Here is a 23,749-nt window from a genome sequence, read left to right as displayed (position 1 = left end):
AACTGTTCCCACAAAGTTGGAAATGCACAGTTGTCCAAAATGTCTTTGAGCTTTGTGCTGAAGCATTAAAGTTTCCCTTCATTGGAACTAAGGGGCCTGCAAAACAACCCCATATCATTATCCCTCCTCCACCAAACTTTAGAGCTGGCACAATGCAGTCAGGCAGGTAGCACTCTCCAGGCAATCAGACTGCCAGATAGAGAGGCGTGATTAGTCACTCCACAGATTGTGTTTCCACTGCTCCACAGTCTAGTGGCCCCACATCTCTGAAATAAAAACACTTTACAAAAAATAAACTTACTAAAATTATGACCGTATGTACGGTTCTTCAAATGTTCTGTAGTAAAGACACGGGGTATATATAGAACCATGAACACGCAAGGAGCCATTTTCATGCTTAAATGTTTTGTTTTTTGTTTTTTTTTTTGCATGACGATGATGAAGGTTTTTGAAAATGGTTCTATATAGCACCAAAAGGTTTTCTGCTGTTCTTGCGATATCAAGCTAACAATAGAAGAATCCTTTTTAGTGTTATAAGAAGATGCTACGTCCAAGACACATGAAGCTTCATTGCATCCTTTCAAACTGACGCTAACATGACGTCATTGAAGCTCAACAGCACTTGGAGGCCAAACTGCCAATTTTGTTACACAACTGCATTGGCTAGCATTCTGCTAGGTGATGTGGAAGAGGGAGGACCATCCTACCCACCCAGAGAGACGGGGCTACTTATGCTTTGTTTGACTCGGTTAGTGCCAGCGCTTAGACGGATGTGCCCCTTGGGAGTCCCGCATTTTCTTTTTGAAAGTCTTTAAAGTCTCATTTCACAACGTGTGTCACTCCTTCTTTGACCAGTACATTGACCTCACCGTTGAGATACCACCTTATGTGCAACAAGCTCCATTTCAATTTGCAGCAATCCTTGTGGAATGTTTCAGATTCTGTGAACTTCTGTTCTGTGTTGCTGGTGGACAAGCTGGGCATTGTTAGTGCTTTCTCGCTGTAGAACTGTACTTATAATGCCAAATGAGGTTTCTCACTTCCATCTGCTCAGCACTCTGGGAAATTTTTAGATGCCAGAAATGAATTGAAGTTGAAAGTCAAATCGTAATAATGTGACTTTATTGACAATTCATTCTCTCGTTAGGCCTTATTTGGTGCTGTCCGAGTTTATTCGGTCAGACAGTCGGTGAGGCCTACCCATGCATGTTTAATTTTGCTTTCATAAGGTCCACTAAGCCCCCGTGGTGAGCCACAGCTCTAGCCGCAGGGCAGATCCTTTATTGAACTGGTTTTAAATTCACATCTCTCACTTTGGGAAAAGTGTCCCCCACTTGGCAGCGTAAGCGCACATTGTTGCTCGTCTCTGTGCACCAGCAGACACAGGAGGAGGTGTTTAACCTTTTGAAGCCACAGTTACTGTCGCCAAAAGCAAAAGCATATTGTAATTTCATGTTAAGTGTCTCTCATTCATGACTTGTTGAAATGCAAGTGTAGATTCTAAGCTTTCAGTCAATATCATGTTTGTGGTTATTAGTAGGAAAAAGATATTTTATTATGATTTGAATTTGAAAACGCATTACTGTGTATACAGTGTTGTTTTGACTGTACATTACATTTGTTGCCATTTGCCATGTTTTGTCATTAAGATAAACCAAAAATTGTCAGAGGTAATTCAATCTTTGAGGGCAGAACATCAATTCAACATTTAAAAAGGTAATTATTTACATAAATAACTAAGGCTACATTCACACAGCAGGTAAAAGTGATTCAAATCTGATTTTCTCACCAAATCTGATTTTAAATGTGACCGATATTATTCTGATAACAATAATATTATTATGAACAGTAATATTAGCAATATTAGTATGAACAGAGCAGCTCCTAAACTGTCCCACATGTGCAACCAATGAATGCCAGTCACTCCCGGAGGGTTCAGTTTCCATTTCGCCAACATCATAGGAGCAATCATGAAGCTTCATTGACTGACAGCTGGGCTCATCATCCAGGTGTTCGAACTCAACATAAAAAGGATACGGTCACTTCTTTGGTTCGTGTCCTCGGATTCTTTAAACTTGCTCTCAGATGTGTATCTGTTGTCAAATGATGCAGCCTCGTTCTCGTACGGCTGCGTTTGGCCATTTCTTTTCTCCAAAAATCTCTTTGAACACTGAGCGGTTAAGATAAGTGCCTTCTAATTTTTTGTTGCAGAAACATCAGCTGAAATGTTTGAGGTCTCAGCCGTGTGAAATGATGATGAATGTGGAGTTGGATTGGCAGAAAAGTCACATGAATTCCAGTCTGGCTGTTCAGACTCTCACTGACGCATATCAGATATGTATTGGATTTCAGTAACACGTATGAAAGCGTCTCAAATCGAAATGGAAAATGTCAGATCCAATGCATTTTTTGCTGTTCACACTCACACACAGACACACATCTGTGTCACATGAGGAAAAAGATCAGATTTGGGCCACTTTTACCTGCTGTCTGAACAAAGCCGGTGTAATACCATGTATAATAGTGTAATTCCACTTAAATTTCATTCTTCAACAATCCCACTCATGCTGTCCCTGAGGAGGTCCAACCAACCTGATTAATTACACAATACTACAGGTCTATTTTCTCTAAAAGCAGGTGTAAAGTAAAGGCATAAAAGTAAAGCCTCCACAGAAGAGGAAACCCAAAACCACAGGCTGCGGATTGTGTGGAAGATGTAAGAGGAGTGTGAAGAGGGGGTGTGATATTGGAAAGATGTTCTATTTCCTGGGGGAATGAGATAATTACCCCCTAGGTAGAATATTACTCTGGTCAGCTTTTTTACCCCTGGTAGGGGTAGACTGACTTCGATCTACTAGTTCTATGAGCTCAGCAATATGGCAATTGATTATATTTTATCATCACAGTTTTATTCTAACTACATACAACCAGTGGAGAAGTCTCAGGGTCTTTATCACACCTTCCATTCTTTATAGGAGACTTACAGGTTTTAAAGAAATCTGCAGATTAATAGAGGAACAGGTGGATAGCTGACTGGAAGGATGAATGGAAGAATGGATGGATGAAAGGATAGATGCATGAAAAGGTGAGTGGATGGAGGGAGGGATGTATGGATGGGTGGGAGGATGTAATAAAAGATTAATGCATGAATGGATGGACTTTTTTCCATATCTTTAAAGTTCAGTCTGAGAAGTTGGTTGCATTTTCTGCTTCTTATGATCCAAATATTCCCAAACACATTCAATGATGTTCAGGTCTGGACTCCAACAACATCCTTTAATGAGTGTGTTTACATGCACTCAATAATCCAATCATAATCGGAAATAAGCTTGCAGCATTGATAAGAGATGCAGCAAAACACTTTTGGAGGGAAGCTGAAACCAACTACATGCTTGATGATAAATGAAGGATGTAAATATTCTTCATCTTCTAGATGATGTATGTTAATATGTTCAGGTTAATGTGTTGATCGGATTACTGACGAAATCTGATTTTCTGCCGGTATTGGATTATTAAGCACATGTAAACATACTCATTGATTTGCAAACTTTTCCCAGTACCTTTCTCAGTAAGAGCTTCTGGACAGCTACACATCCTTTCCGACCCGTATCACTGAGTTGTCTTCTCACATTGGAAGGATGGTGAGCGTGAAAGTTTTAGTGGTCTGCCAAGTCGTCGTTGGGAGTCATAAATTTGACAGTGGACATATTGGTAGATTAGATATTGTACTTTCTAGTAATGGAGGCATTTTATTTATATTTCTCCTGCTTTATTTTCTTGTACTTAAAGGACATTTTGATTTGTGTGGACATTTGATTGTAAATGAAACACTTGAAAAAGTGGTCTCTGACTTTTGCACAGTATGGTATTAATCGTATTGCTGTAAATATTAATGTGCTGTAGCTTATGTTGATAGGGTTATAGTTCTGTAGCAAACTTATGGAAATTCCTCTCGGTTTGCCTGTAGCACCATAGAGACCCTAACAGAATATGAAATCTTTCAGCTGAAGTTTGAGTTGCCTCATCTTCTCTCACGTTGACCTCTTGACCTTTTGAAGCGTGCACGTGTAAGAGATGGAAGTTAAGAAGTGTGTGTGTGTGTGTGTGTGTGTGTGTGTGTGTGTGTGTGTAATTTTCAGCTTTCACACACTCGCTGTTAATTAGTCCGTTAGTTGTGACCTGTAATCCCTGACCTCACCTTTATGAGTGATACACTGGGCCAATCACACGTGAGGCCACGACTCTGAGCCAATCAGACACGAGGCTGCAGCGTTGGCCAAGGCCAGAGGGGTTCGGGGGGGGATGCAACTTCGCTGACAGTGTGAGATTTAGTGCAGCATCAACCTCCCTCCTTCACATTAATCACCTTTTATTCTCTGCTTCTCCATCATATTTTTTTCATTTTTCCGCACATAATTCAGTGAGGTTTGCCAATTAGGCTCCTTGCACCTCAGAGTGTGGCCATGAGCTTAATTGTATTTCATTAACCCTCCGGATCATATGGAGAGGGGATTATAGAGAGAGAGAGGGAGTGATTTTTTTTTTTTTATATTCCTTTATATTTTTATATTCCTCTATAGTGTTCACTGAAAACATGAGTTCAGACTAAACAGTCTCACTGCTACACATCTGTCCATTTATTTGTTCATCTTTCCATCGCTTTATCTATTCATTTTCCCATCTATCCATACATTGACACATTCATGTTTATTCATGCATGCATTTATCTTTTCATCCTTCCATCCAGCTGTCCACTCATGTGGTCTTCTTACAGTCAGTCCATCCATTCATTCATTAAACTTTCTATTCATCCATCCACCCATGCATCCACAAATCTTTCCATCCATCCATCCATCCATTCACCCACCGATCCATCCATTCTTCCATTCCTGTTTCCATTCATACATGCATTCATAAATTGGTTGACTCATCCAAGATTCTTCCATTCATTTTTCCATCCTTTCCTACATCCATCCATCCATCCATCCATCCATGTATTTACCTGTCCATTCATCTATCCCTCCATCTAACATGCATCTGTCCATTCATTTTTCCATCTGTACGCCTGTTCACTTTACCACCCATTCGTTCATCTGTCCATCCTTTAATCCACCCACCAATTATTGCAACCATCCCATTCATCCATCTTTTCATCTATCATCCATCCATTCATTAACTTTTCCAGTCATTCTTTTGCCATTGATCTATTAATACACCCACCCATTAATTTACTCACATATTCATCCATCCTTCCATCCATCCCTTCCTCCACTCATCTTTTCATGCATCTACTCATTAATCTGTCCATTCTTCTATTCATCCTTCCGTCCAGCCACCTGTTCTTCTAATCTGTTTATACACCCACCAGGCATAACATTATGACCACCTCCTTGTTTCTACGTTCATTGTCCATTTCATCAGCTCCACTTACTATATAGGTGCACTTTGTAGTTCTACAGTTACAGACTGTAGTCAGACACAGCAGCACTGCTGGAGTGTTTAAACACCTCAGCATCACTGCTGGACTGAGAAAAGTCCACTAACCAAAAATATCCAGCCAACAGCGTCCTGTTGGAAGCATCCTGTGACCACTTATGAAGGACTAAAGGATGACCAACACAAATCTAGAAGGTGGACCAATAATGCAGGTGCATCTAACAGAGTGGACAGTGAGTGGACACAGTGTTTAGAAACTCCAGCAGCACTGCTTAGTCTTGTCCACTCAGACCAGTGTAGCACACACTAACACACCACCACCACATCTGTATTACTGCCGTGCTGAGAATGTTCCACCACCCAAATAGTACCTGTTCTGTGAGGGTCCATGGGGGTCCTGACCACTGAAGAACAGGGTAAAAGGGGCTACCAAAGTATCAGAGAAACAGATGGACTACAGTCTGTAACTAGAACTACAAAGTGCAGCTATACAGTAAGTGGAGCTGATAAAATGCACAATGAGCGTAGAAACAAGGAGGTGGTCATAATATTATGTCTGGGGTGTGTGTGGGTGTGGGTGTGTGTGTGTGTGTGTTTTCCACTGTATTCTCACTGTAAATAACACTTAGTTTTGCAGTCTGTCAGTCCATCTACTCACCTCCTTTACTCTCTCCATCATTCTGTCTATTTCAGGAACTCCTTTCTTCATTTGCTTACATTCCAACTTTTGAGTTTCCAGATGACAGCAAACTTTTTTTGTTTAAACGTTAATTTTGTTTTAGTTTTGGATGTTTGTCTGTTATGTGTAGGTGAGCACAGATAAAATACATATAAATACATATACGCATACATTTACACTTACACATACATATACAGTAAAAGGTTTTGATAAAAGATTTTAATGTGTCTGCTTCAGCAGGAGGCATGAGTGTGTGTGTGTGTGTGTGTGTGTGTGTGTGTGTGTGTGTGTGTGTGTGTGTGTGTGTGTGTGTGTTTGTTAAACACATTTGTGAGAGAAACAGAGATGATGGTACCTAAACGCTTTCTCTGTCAGCCTCTCTGACACTGATATGTTTGTCTGTCTGTCTGTCTCTCCTCTCTCTGTGCTTCACCGCCGCTGCCTGCTGTTTGTCTCTCTGCCTGGCTTCTCCTTCTCCACGTTTGAGTCCTGAAAACAGCAGAAGCTCTTTCTGCCTGTCAGAGCTGAAGCATTCTGAACATGGCTAGTGTGTCGCACGTTAGATCCTGCACAGCTCTTTACTGAAAAGTTTAAGTTTGTTGTTGAAAGTGGTGCTGGGCTCAGATGAGGTGGGGTATGAATGCTTTCTTTGGTTTTTCATCATGGAAGACGTTGACGTAGTATGCAAACATTTACCACACATTCCAGTCAGTCTGCAGTCCATACAGTGTATTGATGGAACCAAAGCAGCCTGCTTTGAGTTCAGTGTTTTAGTGATGTCACAATAACCAGCTCATTCACATATATCTTCCTATTCAGCCTACAGCACTTTAGACCCACCCAAAGACTTGTTTCAGGCAGGACTGCTTTTTGAATGAGACACAATACAGGGCAGCCAATCACAACTGAGGTCATTTACATACACCAATCAGGCATAACATTATGACCACCTCCTTGTTTCTGCGCTCATTGTCCATTTTATCAGCTCCACTTACTGTATAGCTGCACTTTGTAGTTCTACAGTTACAGACTGTAGTCCATCTGTTTCTCTGATACTTTGTTAGCCCCCTTTTACCTTGTTCCTCAGTGGTCAGGACCCCCATGGACCTTCACAGAGCAGGTACTATTTGGGTGGAAGCTCAGCACTGCAGTAACACTGACGTGGCGGTGGTGTATTATTGTGTGCTGTGCTCGTACGAGTGAATCAGACACAGCTCATCTGCTCCTGCACAGTTTGTTTGTCATCCTCAAGTCCTTCATCAGTGGCCACAGGACGCTGCCCACAGGACGCTGTTGGCTGGATATTTTGGTTAGTGGACTATTCCAGCAGCACTGATCCACTCAGACCAGCGCAACACACACTAACACAACACTACCACATCATTGTTACTGCTGTGCTGAGAGTGAGCCACCACCCAAATAGTACATGCTCTGTGAGGGTCCACGGGTGTCATGACCACGGAAGAACAGGGTAAAAGGGGGTAACAGAGTATCAGAGAAACAGATGGACTACAGTCTGTAACTGTAGAACTACAAAGTGCAGCTATACAGTAAGTGGAGCTGATAAAATGGACAATGAGCGTAGAAACAAGGAGGTGGTCATCATGTTATGCCTGATATGTATGTCAGTCTTAAAGGCAGAGAGGTTGGAAAATGGTCATGTAAAATGGAAAAGAAAAAAAAAAAGAAACACAATCGATATAATTGGACCTCACGGGAACAAAAATACAAGAAACATGTAAGACATGGACCCTTTAAATCCTTATCTAAAATTTTGAACATGACAAATCTCCTTACACAGACTGTAGATTGTGAGATCTTGCAAAATTTCTGTCAATTATAAGGCATTTCATGGACAAAAACGTAAGGCTTTTTGTTTACTCGCTGAGATTTGACAGCTATGCATCCAGCTGTATAAAACAACGTGCAGTTTTCATTGGAGCTGAATGGTTTATCATGGTTTGCCACACAGCATTAAAATTACCGTAGGTTTGCCATCCTCTTTCTAGAAGGTGGCTGGCTCTCGTGGGAGAGATGGGGAGAAGAGAGGGATGAAATTGAAAGGCAACACAAAAAAGGCAGACAAAAGAAGCATCTCCCTACCTCTCTGAATGACAAAATGCTGTGGTTGGTCGATTTGGCAGGTTCTATTACGGCTGTGGACGGTCCAGCGCTGTTTCAAATGGAAAATAAAACTATTTACACACAGGTGGGAGCAGAGCATGTGGCCCTCTCTTACTCATTCTCTCTCTCTCTCTCTCTCTCTCTCTCTCTCTCTCTCTCTCTCTCACACTCTCTCTCTCTCTCTCTCTCACTCTCTCTCTCACTCTCTCTCTCTCTCTCTCTCTCTCTCTCTCTCTCTCTCTCTCTCTCTCACTCTCCCTTTTCCTCCCTCTGTCTCTCTCTCCCTCCCTCTCTCTGTCCCTCTCTCTCACTCTCCCTCTCTCTCTCTCCCTCTCTCTTTCACTCTAATTCTCCCTCTCTTTCTCTCTCTCTCTCTCTCTCTCTCTCTCCCTCTCTCACTCTCTCTCCCTCACACTCCCTCTCTCTCCCTCCCTCTCTCACTCTCTCTCACTCTCCCTCTCTCACTCTCCCTCTCCCTCTCTCTCTCTGTCTCTCTCTCACTCTCTCACTCTCACTCTCTCTCCCTCACACTCCCTCTCTCTCCCTCCCTCTCTCACTCTCTCACTCTCTCTCTCTCACTCTCCCTCTCTCACTCTCCCTCTCTCTCTCTCTCCAGTCTTCAGGGATTTGAAGTATGGACACACTGGGGTTTGGAGTGAAACACTCTCATGCTCTGGTTTCTCTGTTTGGGTTTGTTTTAAATTTAAATTCATCTCCTCTGCTGTATGATCTTCACCGCTACCCTTTCTCCTCTTTCCTCCTCTCATGTCCTCTTTTATCCTTTTTCTCTCCTTTCACTCCTCCTTTTCTTCTATACTTCTCTCTTCATCGTTCTACTACTGTCACTCTTTTTCTCCTCTCCTCTACTGTCCTTTTTTTTCTCTCTTCTCTTGCCCACACCTCATGTCTACTCTCCGTTTTCTTTCCTTTCTCTTTTCACCTCTCTTCTCTTCTCTTTTTTGCCCCATCTCCTCTTCTCTCATTTTCTTTCCTCTTTCTTCTCTTGCCCACACCTCACCTCTAATCTGTCTTCTTTCCTCTCCTCTCCTCTTTTCCTCCCATCTCTAATCTCCTTTTCTTTTCGTGCCCACACCTCACCTCTACTGTTTTCTGTCCTCCTCTCATCTCCTCTCCTCTCTTTTCCTCCCATCTCTAATCTCCTCTCCTTTTCTTTCATTTCTCTTCTCTTGCCCACACCTCACCTCTACTGTTTTCTTTTCTCTCCTCTCCTCTCCTTTGCTCTCCTCTCTTCTCCTCTACTCTCCTCTCTTCTCTCATTTACTTTCCTCTCTTCCCTTGTGCTTTCATTTCCTTTACTCTCCTCTCCTTTCATCTCCTCTACTCTTCTCTTTTCTCCTTTTGTCACTTCTTTACTTTCCTCTCTCTTCTCTCATCCTCATCTCACTTCTACACACCTTTTTTCTCCTCTTCTCTTCTTTACTTTCTTCTCTCTTCTCTTTTCCTATCCTCTCCCCTCCTCTCCTCACCTCTGCTCTCTTCCTCACCTCTCCCCTCTCTCCTCTCACTTTTTCCCCTATTTTTTGTTACCAACTTCTCCCTTTTCTCCTCCCTTCTTTTATCTTCTCCTCTTTTATTCCCTTTCTCTCTTCTCCTATTTTCTCCTCTTCTTTCTTTATGTTCCTCCTCTCCTCACCTTTCCTCCTTTTTATCATCTGCTCTCCTTTCATCTCCTCTCCCCTCCGTTCTCCTCTCCTTTCCTGTCTTAACCCCCCCCCCCATTTTCATATTTTTCCTTTCCTACTTTATTTCCTCTTCACTCTTCTCTGTTTTTCATCTCATTTTTGTTTCTTCTCTTCTTCCATCTCCTTTCCTTTCTTTTCTTCTCCTTTCTTCCCCTTTTCTCTTTTCTTCTCCTTTCATCTCCTTTCCTCTTTTCTTTGTCTCTCCTCTCTTCTTCTTACGTCTCTCCTCTTCTCTCCTCTACTTTTTGATGTCTCTCCTCTCTTCTCCTCTCCACCTCTCTCTTCTCCTCTCCTCTCTTCTCTTTACACCTCTCCTCTCCTCATATGTCTTCTCTCCTCCCTTCTCTTTATGCCTCTCTTATCTTTGTCTCTCTTCCCCTCTCCTGTCTTCTCTTTATGCCTCTCCTCTCCTCATATCTCTTCTCTCCACTTTTTACATCTCTCCTGTCCTCTGTCGCAGGTGTTCAGATCACTCTGCATTATCACACAGATGAAACAGGCTTTCAGTACTATCTATTGCTCCTAATAGGGCTTTCACATTCGGAGCAGCTGATGATATGCATTAGTATGTAAAAGAGAGAGAGGAAAATGCATCTCCCCTTATGGGTCTCTCCATCTCTCTCAGTCTCTCGCTCACACACACACGCACACACACACACACACACACTCGGATTCCTGCACCTGTCTGATAAATGTCACCTGTCACAGATGTCTAAGCTGCTATGATCCTAGCATTGATTCCCCACCTGTGTGTAACTGTGTGTGTGTGTGTGTTTCTGTGTGTAGCCCCACTCACTTTGATAACTATGCAATATTTGCTCTGCTTGATCACTGTTGATCCCACAATTGCTCTGTTTACAGTTATAGATCATGTCATGTGCTGGAGTTCGAATTATAATGACTGATCCCAAACCTGTGATTACAGCCAATTTCATCCAGGCTAAATCTAAACTTCCAATCTATCCAAATTGCTAGCGGGAAGGTGTAGCCTACCTATTACAGCAGTAACAAGCAGCCTTTTAAGGAGAACTTTTTAAGGAGGCAAAAAATCGAATGTGCTTTATTTTCCTCCTTTTACCCAAATGTCGTCAGGGAGCTAATAAGTAATGTAATCTTATACTCAACTGCTTTGTACAAACTCTATTATTACTATGTCACAGCACACTCAAGTTGTTAAGTGATGTAAACATGGATGAACGTATGTTAAGGAGCAAGAATTGTAGTAGTACCATCATGAATTTTATACATTTTTACAGATCACTATATGTCATACAGCATTGGAAAGCACAAGCAAATCTATAGACCAGATCAGAATGTTTGTAAACATAAAAGTCGGCTAAACGTCTGGGTGGATAACTTGTGTCCAGTCAGCAGGTCGAAGTTATGGCACAATTTACAATCAAACTCAAATATAGCAGATAAATCATTGGCAAAAACAGTAATATCTTCTTGTGCTGAGGCCTTGATATTAAATCAAAGTATGGATTTTACAGTTTTTCCCTCACGGGGTGTGTGAAGTCATAATTTCAATGGATTATTGTACAATTATGTTCACTCACTAAAGGTACTGGGAATGCACCCTTGATGGTACCACCCCAGAGATGAAAGAGGTACTGCCCCAGTGACAATTTAGTCCCTTTTTTTCTGAGTGTAAAATGATGCCTGAAGACCTGGTGTATATCAAACTAACCCAGTATAGTCTGCCCACCGAACATATCCTGCTGATACTGGCCTTGTGGTCAGAAACTGACCACTGTTTGAATACAGTAGACAATATTACATGCCATTTTGGAGTTTGTGCATTGCGGTGTGGTGCAAATGTTGTTGCTTTTTCTTTTTTGAGATCTTACAAAGCATTAAAAAGCCCTGCATTTGACACTAAGAACTGTAACGAACCTTTTTAAGCTTGTAGACTTCAGACTTTGAACAGTACAGCTGGACCAAAGAGCTGTAGAACAGGCATTATATACTACGCTAATAATTATAGTAACATGCACACAGTGTATATTTAAAAAGCCCTTTATTTATCCCTCTATGGCAGAGGAGTGCTGGTGACATAATCACTCTTTCATTTAAACTAGGACTCTCAAAGGACGGAAGAGGAGAGAAACGCAGCTGCTTAACCTGGTTATGAAAGACAAGGTCATAATCTAATATTAAAATCCTGAATGGAAAACGGGGAGAGAAAGGGACAATAAAGGATTAAGGAAGTCAGGTTTAATTTGAGCGAGGCCCCTCAGGGCCCCCATGCATGTTTGCGGGGCGTACGTGTGCGTGTTGGCGTGTGTGTGGGAAGACAGGGCTCAAGGTTAAGGATCCGCTCCGGAGGTTGAAGCGCAATCATCTCAGCCGATCTGGTTACGGCATAGATTTGCCGGCTAACATTATTGCAACACAAATTGAATTGGAATTTCAAATTAAAGGTGAGTGGAGAGATATCGCTAAATTAGATTTGTGCCCATTTGTGGAGTGGCGCAATGGCCAGTGGTTATAATTTATACCAAAGCCGATACAGTGATTTAAAAATTATCTACAGCATTTTAATAGCTGCTTGACATCAATATGTAATATCACGTTCTACACTCTTCTTAAATCTCTTTGGCTTGCCTGTCTTTAGTGTTATTAGCATTGTGACAGATGTAGACATGGTTTTTAATGTTTCTCTCCTTTAGTGTGTTTGAGTTCGGCTACCTGTCAATGATTCACTGTTCACATTTCATATTCATCTTTCCCCCTGGTCGCCCCCAAACCCCCCCCCCCCCCCCCCCCCCCCCAACTCTCACACACACACACACACACACACACAAACACACACACACACACACACATTTCCCTGACCTAGTGTACCCAAGTCTTGACAAGTGAAATGATCTTAGATCTAATCAATATATCACTGTTGTTGGACCAAAACCTCATATTTCAGAAATGGTAGCTTTACAGGAAAAGGAAAAAACATACTTTTAATGTAAGTCTACAAAACTTTTTCCAAGTCATTTTGGGCAGCTTCTTTTGGTCCATTCATCATGAAATTTATACACAGTGTAAAGAGCAACAGCCATTTTCAAATCATGTCAAAAAACTGAAAAACAACAAAAATTAAGATACAGGGTTTTGTTCTGATAGCAGCAATATCTAATATTTCTCATTTGAAATTATTGTAGGTTTATTAGATTATTTCACTTATTTCTGCACATTTTTCTTGGTTTATTTGATGAAGTGAAATAGTCTCACAGATCATTTTAGTAAGATCATGTCAGTTGATCCAAGTAAACAGACAGAGGTTTGGGGGTGTGGCTAACAGACAATAAAAGCATCAGTCAGGATGAAGGATGAAGAATCTCTAGAAGAGCAAAATGCACTTTATAGTGATTTGTGATTTGTGAAGTGATCTTATAAATAAATATACGGACAAGCACAAAAGAATATGATTAATAACGATTCATTATTTTAACCATTTTACAGCCCTATGGCCGTATTACAGAAACATCCTAACTCTGAAATTTTGATTGCTGGAGTTTGTTGTGGAGGATAAATTTCCATGACAACAGACAGTAAAATGCTAAATAATAAATAAAATATAAATAAAATGCTACCCGATGTAATTGCTGTGGATCTTTTGCGGTCTGATATGTGCTGTTATTCGGTCCAGTCCAATTCAGTTTTATTCATATAGTTGTTTTTACAAAGAAAGCAGACTGAAGGTGTCTTTGTGCTGAACTCCATCTTTACTCTGCTGTCACATTGCCACATTCACTCTAATGCTAAGGGAACAAACAAGAGCAGCAGCTTTTATTCAGGCTGATTGGGAGAAAGACATGCAAGCTGGACTGGACTTGGGTAAATATAGAGCCTACTTCTCTCTCTCTCTCTCTCTCTCTCTCTCTCTCTCTCACACACACACACACACAGAGTGCACACACATGCTTGGTGGTGTGAAAGCTCAGATCACAGGTGATTACCACTCTGCAGAGGGGAGTGTGTCTACCACCTGCCTGTCAGATGAAGTCTCATTCACAGCTCACTCTCAGCCTGACAGCCCTGTGTCCATCTATGTCTCTCTCTCTCTCCCTTTTTCTCCCTCTCTCTCTATTTCTCTCAGCTGTCAGACCCTTGTCACTCTACCTTTTTCCCCTCAGTCTCTACAGCAACAGCCCCCTCCCACTCGACCCCTGCCGCTCGCTGGAGGTGAGGTCTAGGACACTGTTTTGTTTTTTTTTCCCTGTGACTCATTTTTTTCCTCCATCTTTTCCAGGAATTGATGAAAATGAAAGTGCCACTTTTATGTGGCAAGCAGAAGCAGTTGGACTGATTAAACCAATCTTCAGCCATCACTTTCATCTTTTCACCCAACACACACATATATGACAGCGCACTCGCATGTTTTATGTCCAATCTTGATCAAAACGCCTTCGCCTAATGTGGCTTATCTGAATAAGAAAACGAGGAAATTCCTAGAACATCTTAAATCTCATTACATGAAACCGTGCTCTGCCAGTTGAGTTCACACCCAACTACAGTCTCCTTTGGTCTCTTTCTGTCTTTTTCCATCTCTTTATCCAACGTTAAAGGAATACTCGTAGTCAATCAGCCCAGACATGTTTGTCGTCTGAAGTTTGCTTCTTTAATTTTATGAAGCTAATGTATCTCAGAAGGTGGAAGGTTATGTACGCCAATTAGGATTGCGAAAGCCACATGCCTGAATCATTACACGCTTGCCTCAATGGCCATCTGTAATCTCAAATAGACTTGCTGACACTGTATACATGCTGTTGTCTATAAAAATGGATAAAAGGTATTAAAAAGGTAGCTGACAGTAATGTTTTTAGCACCGATGATGAGCCCAAACAATATGACCACTCACAGATGAAGTGAATTATGTTGATTCTCTTATAACAATGCCGTATGTTAAGGTCTGGGCTATAATAAAGCAGTAAGCCATGATAGACCATGCATTACTATGATTTTATCAGAGCAAGCGTGTCCTTAGGCACGACATGAAGCCAACATAAAATGTGATTTAAAAAATGTATTATTAAATTATTAATTGTAATTGTCATAAACGGGTATTCCGCCAAGAAATGTACTTCCATTAGAGTATGGTATCATTGCTAAGCAGAGAATGTTCGGTTGCCCATTGCTGTATATGGTAGTCACTTCATGATTCTTTTTTACTTTTTGTTGTATAACAGTGAATATATGATAACACAGCACTGTTTAATCTGAAAACCTTAGCTTTATAAGTACTTTTTGGTCACCAAATTACCACCACAAATCTTATTTAGCACCAATCCAGTGGTGCCCCGCTTTTCATGCATGGGGCTGAATCTCAAATGGCTCCCTGCTCTCTGCATAGTGCTTTGCATAGAAGTTTAAATACTGGATCCTGCAGCCCAACAGTGCAGACTATAGCTACAAAATTCATTTGGGACTCATCCACACTCGATAAATGACGCACTATTTGGCTGTAGAGGCTAGAATTTCTAAACTTTCATAGCTAGCACACTATTTAGGGAGTACAGAGCCGTTTGGGATTCACCCTGGCTTTGACGCTGCTTCTGGCTGAAGCATGAACACGAACGTCTCCGCTGATTGATCTTAAAAACTGTGTAAATTAGATTTCTCTTTGCCCATTACCGTTTTAATAAGAGTAGAAAGAGCTCAGAAGAAGGAGAAAGGAAAGGAGTTTTTTTGTAACTCTCCAAGTTTTTGGTGGTGCCCTGTGTGCTATTGCGCTGATCTGCTTGGATAGACCCCACCACCCCACCCCCTCACCGCTGTTAATTACTGAAGATCTGCATAGCTGCCTTCGTCAGACAGCCATGAAAATGCTATTACCATCATCCCTCGCTCCACACAACCCCCTCATCCTCATCCCCTTCTTCACCCCCCCCCCCCCAACTCCCCCCTCCCCTTCCATCTTCTTCTCGCACTGGGTGGGGTTCATATCTGTGGCGGAGCAGGGCAGAAGAGAGGTGGAATAAATGGGTAGAGGGAGGAAGAGTTAAAGGAAGAATGGAGAGGCAGAGGAGAGGAAGTGATAGAGGAAGACTGGAGAGGTGTGGGCCAGTTTTGGAGGCTGTGGAGAGTGATGTGGAGCAATTGTGCTTCAAAACGTTGCCCAAAAGCGACTGACGCAAAAGTCCCAGCATGCACTGGGGGAGACCTTTTCTCTCAGTTTCATCACTCTCTCTACACCTTACTCTAGCTGAGGGAAAGAGAAAGGAGAAGGAGAAAAAAGAAGAAGAGAAAAGAAGAAACTGAAAAACTGGGAAGGACAAGAAGAGGGGCTAGAGAGAGGAAGAATAGACAGAATACAAGAGTGGAAAGAGAAGGAGAAGAAAATGAAAGAGAAGGGAGAAAGAAGAACAGATGAGAGACAGAAAAACAGCCAGAGAGAGAGCATTAGACAGAGAAAAAGAGAAGGAATGAAAGGAAGGAGATGGCAAGAGAATAAGAAAAAGAATTTATATATATATATATATATATATGTTGTGACAACACAACAAATTAGTATTTATTAGAATGCTACTGTTCTTCTTAGCAAATTAAGGCTTAGTGTCGTATTTCAACTTTTAAATAACAGAGCTGAGAGAGAGAGGGTCAAATAGACGGACCTGTCCCTTGGGCAGCCCACGTAACCGGCTCAGCCCAAAGAGGCAATGTGGGGAGACCTTGTGGGCCCACCACCTGCAAGGTCCAGCATGGAGAAGCGCTGCAGTGCTGTATAGGTAGTGGGAGATTGCAGGGAAGCCCTTGGTGGCCTAGGCCCCTGCGGCAGAAACTGGCTCTTGGTACGTGGAATGTAAACTCACTGGGGGGGAAGGAGCCGGAGCTTGTGCAGGAGGTTGAGAAATACCAACTAGATATAGTTGGGCTCACCTCCACCCACAGTGTCGGTTCTGGAGACATGGAGTCTGAATGGACCCTGTTCAAAACCTCCATTGTGGAAGCTGCCAGGCATAGCTGTTGCCAAAAGCTTGTGGGTGTCAGAGCGGTAACCCAAGAACCCCCTGGTAGGCACCGGTGGTGAGGGAGGCTGTCAAACTGAAGAAAGAGGCCTTTAAGGACTGGATGGCTCGAAGGATGCCCGATTCAGCAGGTAGGTACTGACAGGCAAAAAAGGTGGCATCCACAATGGTGGCAGAAGCAAAATCCAGGGCGTGGGAGAAGTTTGGTGAAGACATGGAAAAAAAGACTTTCGGTTGGCCTCAAGGAGCTTCTGGACAACTGTTCGGCGACTCAGGAGCAGTCGGGGTGGCTGCGCCCAAACTGTCTTCGGCAGGGGTGCAGAAACTCTGAGTTCAAATGAGGATTTTGACGGTTGGTGGAAAGAGCACTTTGAGGAACTCCTTAATCCGGGAGACATGGCTCCCTCACGGGAGTCAGCGCCAGAGGCATCTGTCATGGCTGACACACCTCTGCAATGTTGCGTGGGCCTCAGGAACAGTACCCTTGGACTGGCAGACAACAATGTGGATTCCATCCTGGCAGTGGAACAATGGACCAGCTTTTCACCCTCTCACCGATTGTTGAGGGGCATGGGAGTTTGCCAACCCAGTCTACATGTGTTTTGTGGATTTGGAGAAGGCTTATGACTGTGTTCCCCGAGATGTCTTGTGGGAGGTCCTCTAGGAGTGTGGGGTGCTGGGCCTTCTACTTCGGGCCATTAAATGTCTGTACTCCGAGTGAGAGCTGTGTTCGTATACTCGGCATTAAGTCGGACCCTTTCAGTATTAGCGTTGGGCTTCAGCAGGGTTGTGTCCTGCCTCCACTCCTGTTTGTGATATTCATGGACAAGGTGTCAAGGTGTAGCCGAGGTCAGGAGGGCATTATGTGGGTAGGCCAGAGGGTGGCGTCTCTGCTATTTGCATACGGTTTTGTTCTTTTGGCTGGATCACTGAAGCAGGTTTGCAGCCGAGTATGAAGTGGTTGGTATGCGAATCAGCACCTCCGAGTCCATGGTCTTAGCCCAGAAAAGGATTGCATACCCACTCCAGGTAAGGGTAAAGGACTTGCTCCAGGTGGAGGAGTTTTAAGTATCTTGGGGTCTTGTTCACGAGTGATGGGAAGAGGGATCGTGAGATCAGCCGCAGGCTGGGATAGGCGGCAACAGTAATGCGGTCACTGTACCAGATTGTAGTGGTGAAGAGGGAGCTGGGCCATAAGGCGAAGCTCTCCTCACCTATGGTCATGAACTGTGGGTAATGACCGAAAGACTGAGATCGCGAATACGAGCAGCGAAAATGTGCTTTCTTTGGAGGGTGGCGGGCCACACTCTATTTGATAGGGTGAGGAGCTCTCTTACTTTTGGCAGTATAGTGAGGATATATTTAAATATATCTCATCGCTGTCACAGCAATACCTCTTATCTCCATTTTAATCATTTTTCAGTTTTTGACATAATTTGAAAATGCCTTTTGCTCTTTACATTGTACCAAAATTTCATGATGAATGTACCAAAGGAAAAGGCCCAAAATTACTTGGAAAAAAGTCTGGTTCCGTTGACTTACATTAAAAGTAAAGTGTGTTTTTTCCTTCACCTGTAAAGTTCCTATTTTGGTAGTTGGTATCTTGTGATCTACTTTGAAGACACCTCCAGCCATCATATGGATTTGTGTGTCAAATTACCAACACACCTGATTTAACATGATAAAGTATTTATAAGCTAAACCAGGTGCTGGATGATTGCTACAAATATACATTCGTTTCCATCTGAGGAGATTGACATATGTGAAAGTGACAATACAACATATTAGTATTTATTAGAATGCTACTGTTTTTCTTAGCAAATTAAGGCTTAGTGTCATATTTCAACTTTTAATTAACAGAGCTGAGAGAGAGAGAGTCAAATAGAGAGAGAGAAATCATCTAATGAGAGCTGATGGAGTTTTTTTTCCCCACCATTTTAGCATTGATGTTGTAACACGCTTGTACAGGGATGCGGATGGTCACACATCACCACACAATGAAGACACACACACAAACACTCTGTCTGTTGTTTGGTAGTTCTTCACAGTTGATGGTTCTCCAGAGCTCCAGTGCGCCAGATCGGCTGCAGTAGATGAACTTTCCGGAAGGCCTCTGTTGGGCTGAGAGTCGGTCAGGCTCTAAAAGTTCCTCTGACAGGATGCATCTCTGGAGGCTGTAGTTTTAACCTCTCCTTTGTCTTGATGGCAGAGTCAGAGTAAGAGCAGAACCAGAGGTCAGGGGTCAACCTTCTATTAAGGGGCATTAGCAGCATCAGTGTAGCCTCATAACTGGGGCACACACACACACACAGAGACTTATAGACCCACTCTGGCTGTGTTTAAAATAGCCTGCTATATATTGCTCATGTACTGATTGTGCCTAAAAAGTAGTAAATAGTATGCAGTGTGTAACCAATATGAATATCTCCAGTATGCCAAATACACCAGGACGACCCTGCTCTGGGCAGATATTCCACTATATGTACAGTATGCAGAATACAGTTTATACTGGTACAGTATACAGTATGTAATGCTATGGTGGTACAGTATGTTATACAGTGTACTGGTACCATGTACAGTATACACACATACAAAGTATACGCACATACAATATACGGTATACATTGATACTGTACACATGGCAACATTTTTATTACATGCTGCTATTTTTAGATTTTGACACTCCATCGATGGCCTATTCAGTCTCTCATTTTTTATCAGAATGTTTGAAAATGTTTTTCTTCCAGTCACAAACCAGATGTGCTATTTTTGACCATTTTCAGGTGACGGGATCACTTTGAGTGTTATTTGTGCATTTTATTCTTTATAACTCTGTGCATTAGTGTCTTTGTGGGTATTGTGGAGAGTGTATGTTGAGTAGTGTGTGTGTGTGTTGAAGAGTGTGTTTCTTGAGAGTGTGTCGAGGAAAGTATAAGCTTGAGTGTGTGTGAGTTGAGGCAGTGTATATGTGTGTATGTGCATTGAGAAGAGTGTGTGTGTATATGTTTTGTGCATGTGTGTGTTGAGAGTGTGGAGAGTGTGTGTGTGTGTGTTGAAGTGATTGTGTGTTAGTGTGTGTGTTGAGGGGAGTGCATGTGTATGTCTTGAGTGCGTGTCTGTGTGTGTTGAGGAGAGTGCGTGTCTGTGTGTGGAGGCGAGTGTGTGTGTGTGTGTTGAGGAGAGTGCGTGTGTGTGTTTTGTAGAGATTGTATGTTAGTGTGTGTGTTGAGGAGAATGCGTGCGTGTGTTGAGTGTGTGTGTGTGTGTGTCTTGACGAGAGAGCGTGTGTGTGTGTGAGTGTATGTGTGTTAAGGAGAGTGTGTGTCGGGTCTCGTCCCCTTTTCACTTTACTTTCAAGCCTGGCTTATCTGCCAGTGCAGCGCTTGAACTAATTGGCTTTATTAAGCTCGAATACAAAGCACAAGCCACCAGGGGTGGGGGGAAGGGTGGGGGGTTCAAAACACCAGCACACCTGCGTGTGTGTGTGTGTGTGTGTGTGTGTGTGTGTGTGTGTGTGTGTGTGTGTGGAATCCTAAACGAGCTGCTGTCAATTTTAATCAGCGAGGCAAACTCACGCGCACTCTGCCTCAAGCCCAGGTAGACCAATTACACACAGACACACTGTGTGTGAGATATAGACACTGCTGAAGAGCAGAGGGAAAAGGAGAGAGTTGTTATGAGTAAAGTGCAAACTGTTCTTTAAGCTGCAGAGAGAAGAGGGAGAGCACAGAAGAGTGAGGAGAGAGGGATGGAGTGAAGAACAGTGACACGAGTGTGCTTATGGTTTGAAGAGATGGTGGGATAGCATTGGTGTTGTACCAGAAATACCTGGGTGTTGGGACTAATTAGCTGCAAGCAATAACCCTTCTGAGTGAGTGAGTGTGTGTGTGTTGCGTGGGTGTGCGCCTGTGCGTGCGTGGATGGGTGGGTGCGTGTGTGTGTGGGTTGGTGCGTGGGTGTGCGTGCGGGCAGGCGTGCGTGAGTGGGTTGGTTTGTGTGTGTGTGTGTGTGTGGGTTGGTGCGTGGGTATGTGCATGTGGGTTGGTGCGTGTGTGTGTGGGTTGGTTTATGCGCGTGTGCGTGCGTGGGTGGGTGGGTTGGTTTATGCGCGTGTGCGTGCGTGGGTGGGTGGGTTGGTTTATGCGCGTGTGCGTGCGTGGGTGGGTGGGTTGGTTTGTGGGTGCGCGTGTGTGTGCGTGCGTGGGTGGGTGGGTGAGTTTGGTTTGTTTGTGCTTGCGTGTGTGTGTGTGGGTTGGTGCGTGGGTGTGCGTGCGGGCAGGCGTGCGTGCGTGGGTGGGTTGGTTTGTGTGTGTGTGTGGGTTGGTGCGTGGGTGTGTGTGTGTGCGTGTGGGTTGGTGCGTGGGTGTGTTTGGGTGTGTGTTTGCGCACATTCGTTTATTATTGTGCACTGCATTGATACATTAGTAAAATCACTTCTGACAAACATGAAAGTTTTTTCTTCAGTGTTTGTATGTGTGTGTTTGTACATGCATATACATTTTACAGTTGTATAGTAATGAAATATCTGCAAATGTTTTATTTTGGGCCATAGAGGTGTTATGTTTATGGTTGTCCAGGCATGTGAATGGATCAAGTATCAGCAAAGATAAGCCTGATCCAGTTTTGATCTGTTTTGTTTTCGTACTGTTTACTTCACTGTTGGAGAGACACCATAAACAAACATTATCCAAAAGCTGCATCAGTGAGGTGCAGGTTCAGAAGGTAACAAATTGTTCTAAACGTCTACAGTCTGGAGCTGCTTGATGGTGCAAAATGAGAACTTGTAATATCTTGAATGCCCATGTTTTTACTGTTTGAACTTTTAGATAAACCTGGATCTGTAAAATGTGAGCGCACAACTATTCCAGGATTTTTTTTCTGCTGCTTGTCGCAAGTGACTCATTTTTCAAAATGAGAATTTTTTTCAAAACGTTGAAAAACGAGACTATCATAGAACTTTTATGTCAGCCCTGCAGAGTTTGTGTGAAGAGACAGCAGCACTGGCATATAAAAGCAATTGACCACAAGAGGCCGTATTACAGTGATTTACCTTAGATGGAGGTCATGCTAAGCGCAGGGCAACCTTGTGGTGAAATCACTGAAACATACAGCCTTAGATGGATAGATAATCCTTTATCAGTCCCATACTGGGAAAATCCCCAGTGCTACTGCAGCAAAGGGGTAGCACTCATGAAAAGAAGCATCAATAATTAAGAGAATAAAAAAAACAAGGTATTAACCTACTCAATTACTTAATTATCTTAATTACATATTAAAAAAATCTAAACAAGTCTGTGGGCCAGCGGTGTGTTTATTTTTATTTTTGTCTTGACCCCAGCTGGCCATAGACTAAGTTAGTTGCAGTAAACCTCTTCAAATGTCCCCTATGTACAACAGGTTTTTTTAAAACTGCCCATTCACTTAAATTAGATTTAGTTTTTGTTGTTTTTGTGGTGTTGTCCCATTGGGAAGGGGGTGAGAGCACACATTAAAGATTAAAGATAAATAATGTAAACTTTTATCCTTCACAAGATGACCAGTATAACCATTATAAATAAAAGAAAAAAAAACTTTATAAGGTTATTTTACACATAATGCACATGGAATGGGACGTTGCATATGGAGTATTGGACATGAAATGCTGATAGAATATAATATATGGTGTATATATGATACAGGGTGTAATATAGTACATTATAATAAAATGCAATATTCAATAAAAGATCATTTACATCAAAGACAATTCCATGTGCAGTGTTTAAGTGTTTAATGTTGTTTAACAGCATTGGAGTGGTTGATGGATTTTGGTGCTTTTGAAATACTATGACTTTTGAGCAGCTAGTGAGACCCCTTAAAGTTGGCTAACATCATGAACACAAAACACACTAAGTTATTTGTAGGTGGTTCCCTTTCAGGTTCACTTCAACTTTTAAAAAAGCCTAGGCTGGCTGTGTGTGTGTGTGTGTGTGTGTGTGTGTGTGTGTGTGTGTGTGTGTGTGTGTGTGTGTGTGTGTGTGTGGTCACTGCTGTGAAGTAGAAATACTTGAGTCAGCATTTTTACAGATTATGCAAATCTGAAGTCATTGTTTGCAGATACATATTCTTGTGGCTGATATTAGACTACCTTCCAAAGTTGAAAGATCCATTTGGTATGCTTGAAAAGCTGGAAATTTCCCTGTGGAATATTTTAGCATAATGCTAAATAAAGGTTTATCCCTTATTTCCCCCATCATACCTTTGCACAGTTAAAATAGATGACTGAATGGCCTCAGCAAAGCTCGACTCATCTGAATGATGAAACACTCCTATCCACTCTTTTTCCTTCTTTTCTTCCTCTATCTTTGTAGCTTTCGCTATTTTTTTCCTCTATTCATTGTCCGTCTGTTTTTTCTTTCCCCTCCTTCATAGGGTGGGAAGATCCCAGTGCGGTGGACGTCGCCAGAAGCCATCGCGTACAGGAAGTTCACCTCAGCCAGTGACGTGTGGAGCTATGGCATCGTCATGTGGGAAGTGATGTCGTTTGGAGAAAGGCCGTACTGGGACATGTCCAACCAAGACGTGAGTTAGCCCTGCAGGCAGGGTCTTTCTAGGGTTTTTTTGTTTTGTTTTGTTTTGTTTTGTTTTTTTTCCCTAACTGGACAATGTCAGAGTTGAGCTGCGTAGAACTCCTGAAAACAAACACACGCATACAAATGGTCCCTTAATCACCGTTGTCTGCATTGGAAAATCAGAAACACTATCAGGATGATATTATAGGGAAGAGAACAAATCTCTGAATTGTCATTACCTATATTGGAATGTCAGGAATACTGTAAAACACTATTTTAGGGAGCTGAATT

The 23,749-nt window shown here is 42.5% G+C and overlaps 1 protein-coding gene across 2 annotated transcripts in view; it reads left to right on the top strand.

Moving 5' to 3' along the window:
- LOC108430182 (ephrin type-B receptor 1) overlaps positions 1 to 23,749 on the top strand; it is a 406,692-nt gene that overhangs the window by 349,896 nt on the left and 33,047 nt on the right. For both annotated transcript variants that reach the window (XM_017702512.2, XM_017702510.2), the window contains exon 14: positions 23,319 to 23,468. In XM_017702512.2, coding sequence (XP_017558001.1) covers positions 23,319 to 23,468 — 150 coding nt within the window. The remainder of the gene's footprint in view (positions 1 to 23,318; positions 23,469 to 23,749) is intronic.

Source organism: Pygocentrus nattereri, chromosome 19 (genome assembly GCF_015220715.1).
Source record: "Pygocentrus nattereri isolate fPygNat1 chromosome 19, fPygNat1.pri, whole genome shotgun sequence".
In the NCBI taxonomy this organism is placed as follows: domain Eukaryota; kingdom Metazoa; phylum Chordata; class Actinopteri; order Characiformes; family Serrasalmidae; genus Pygocentrus; species Pygocentrus nattereri.
Note: the sequence above shows the minus strand (reverse complement) of the source record. Positions and strands in the feature narration are given on the sequence as shown.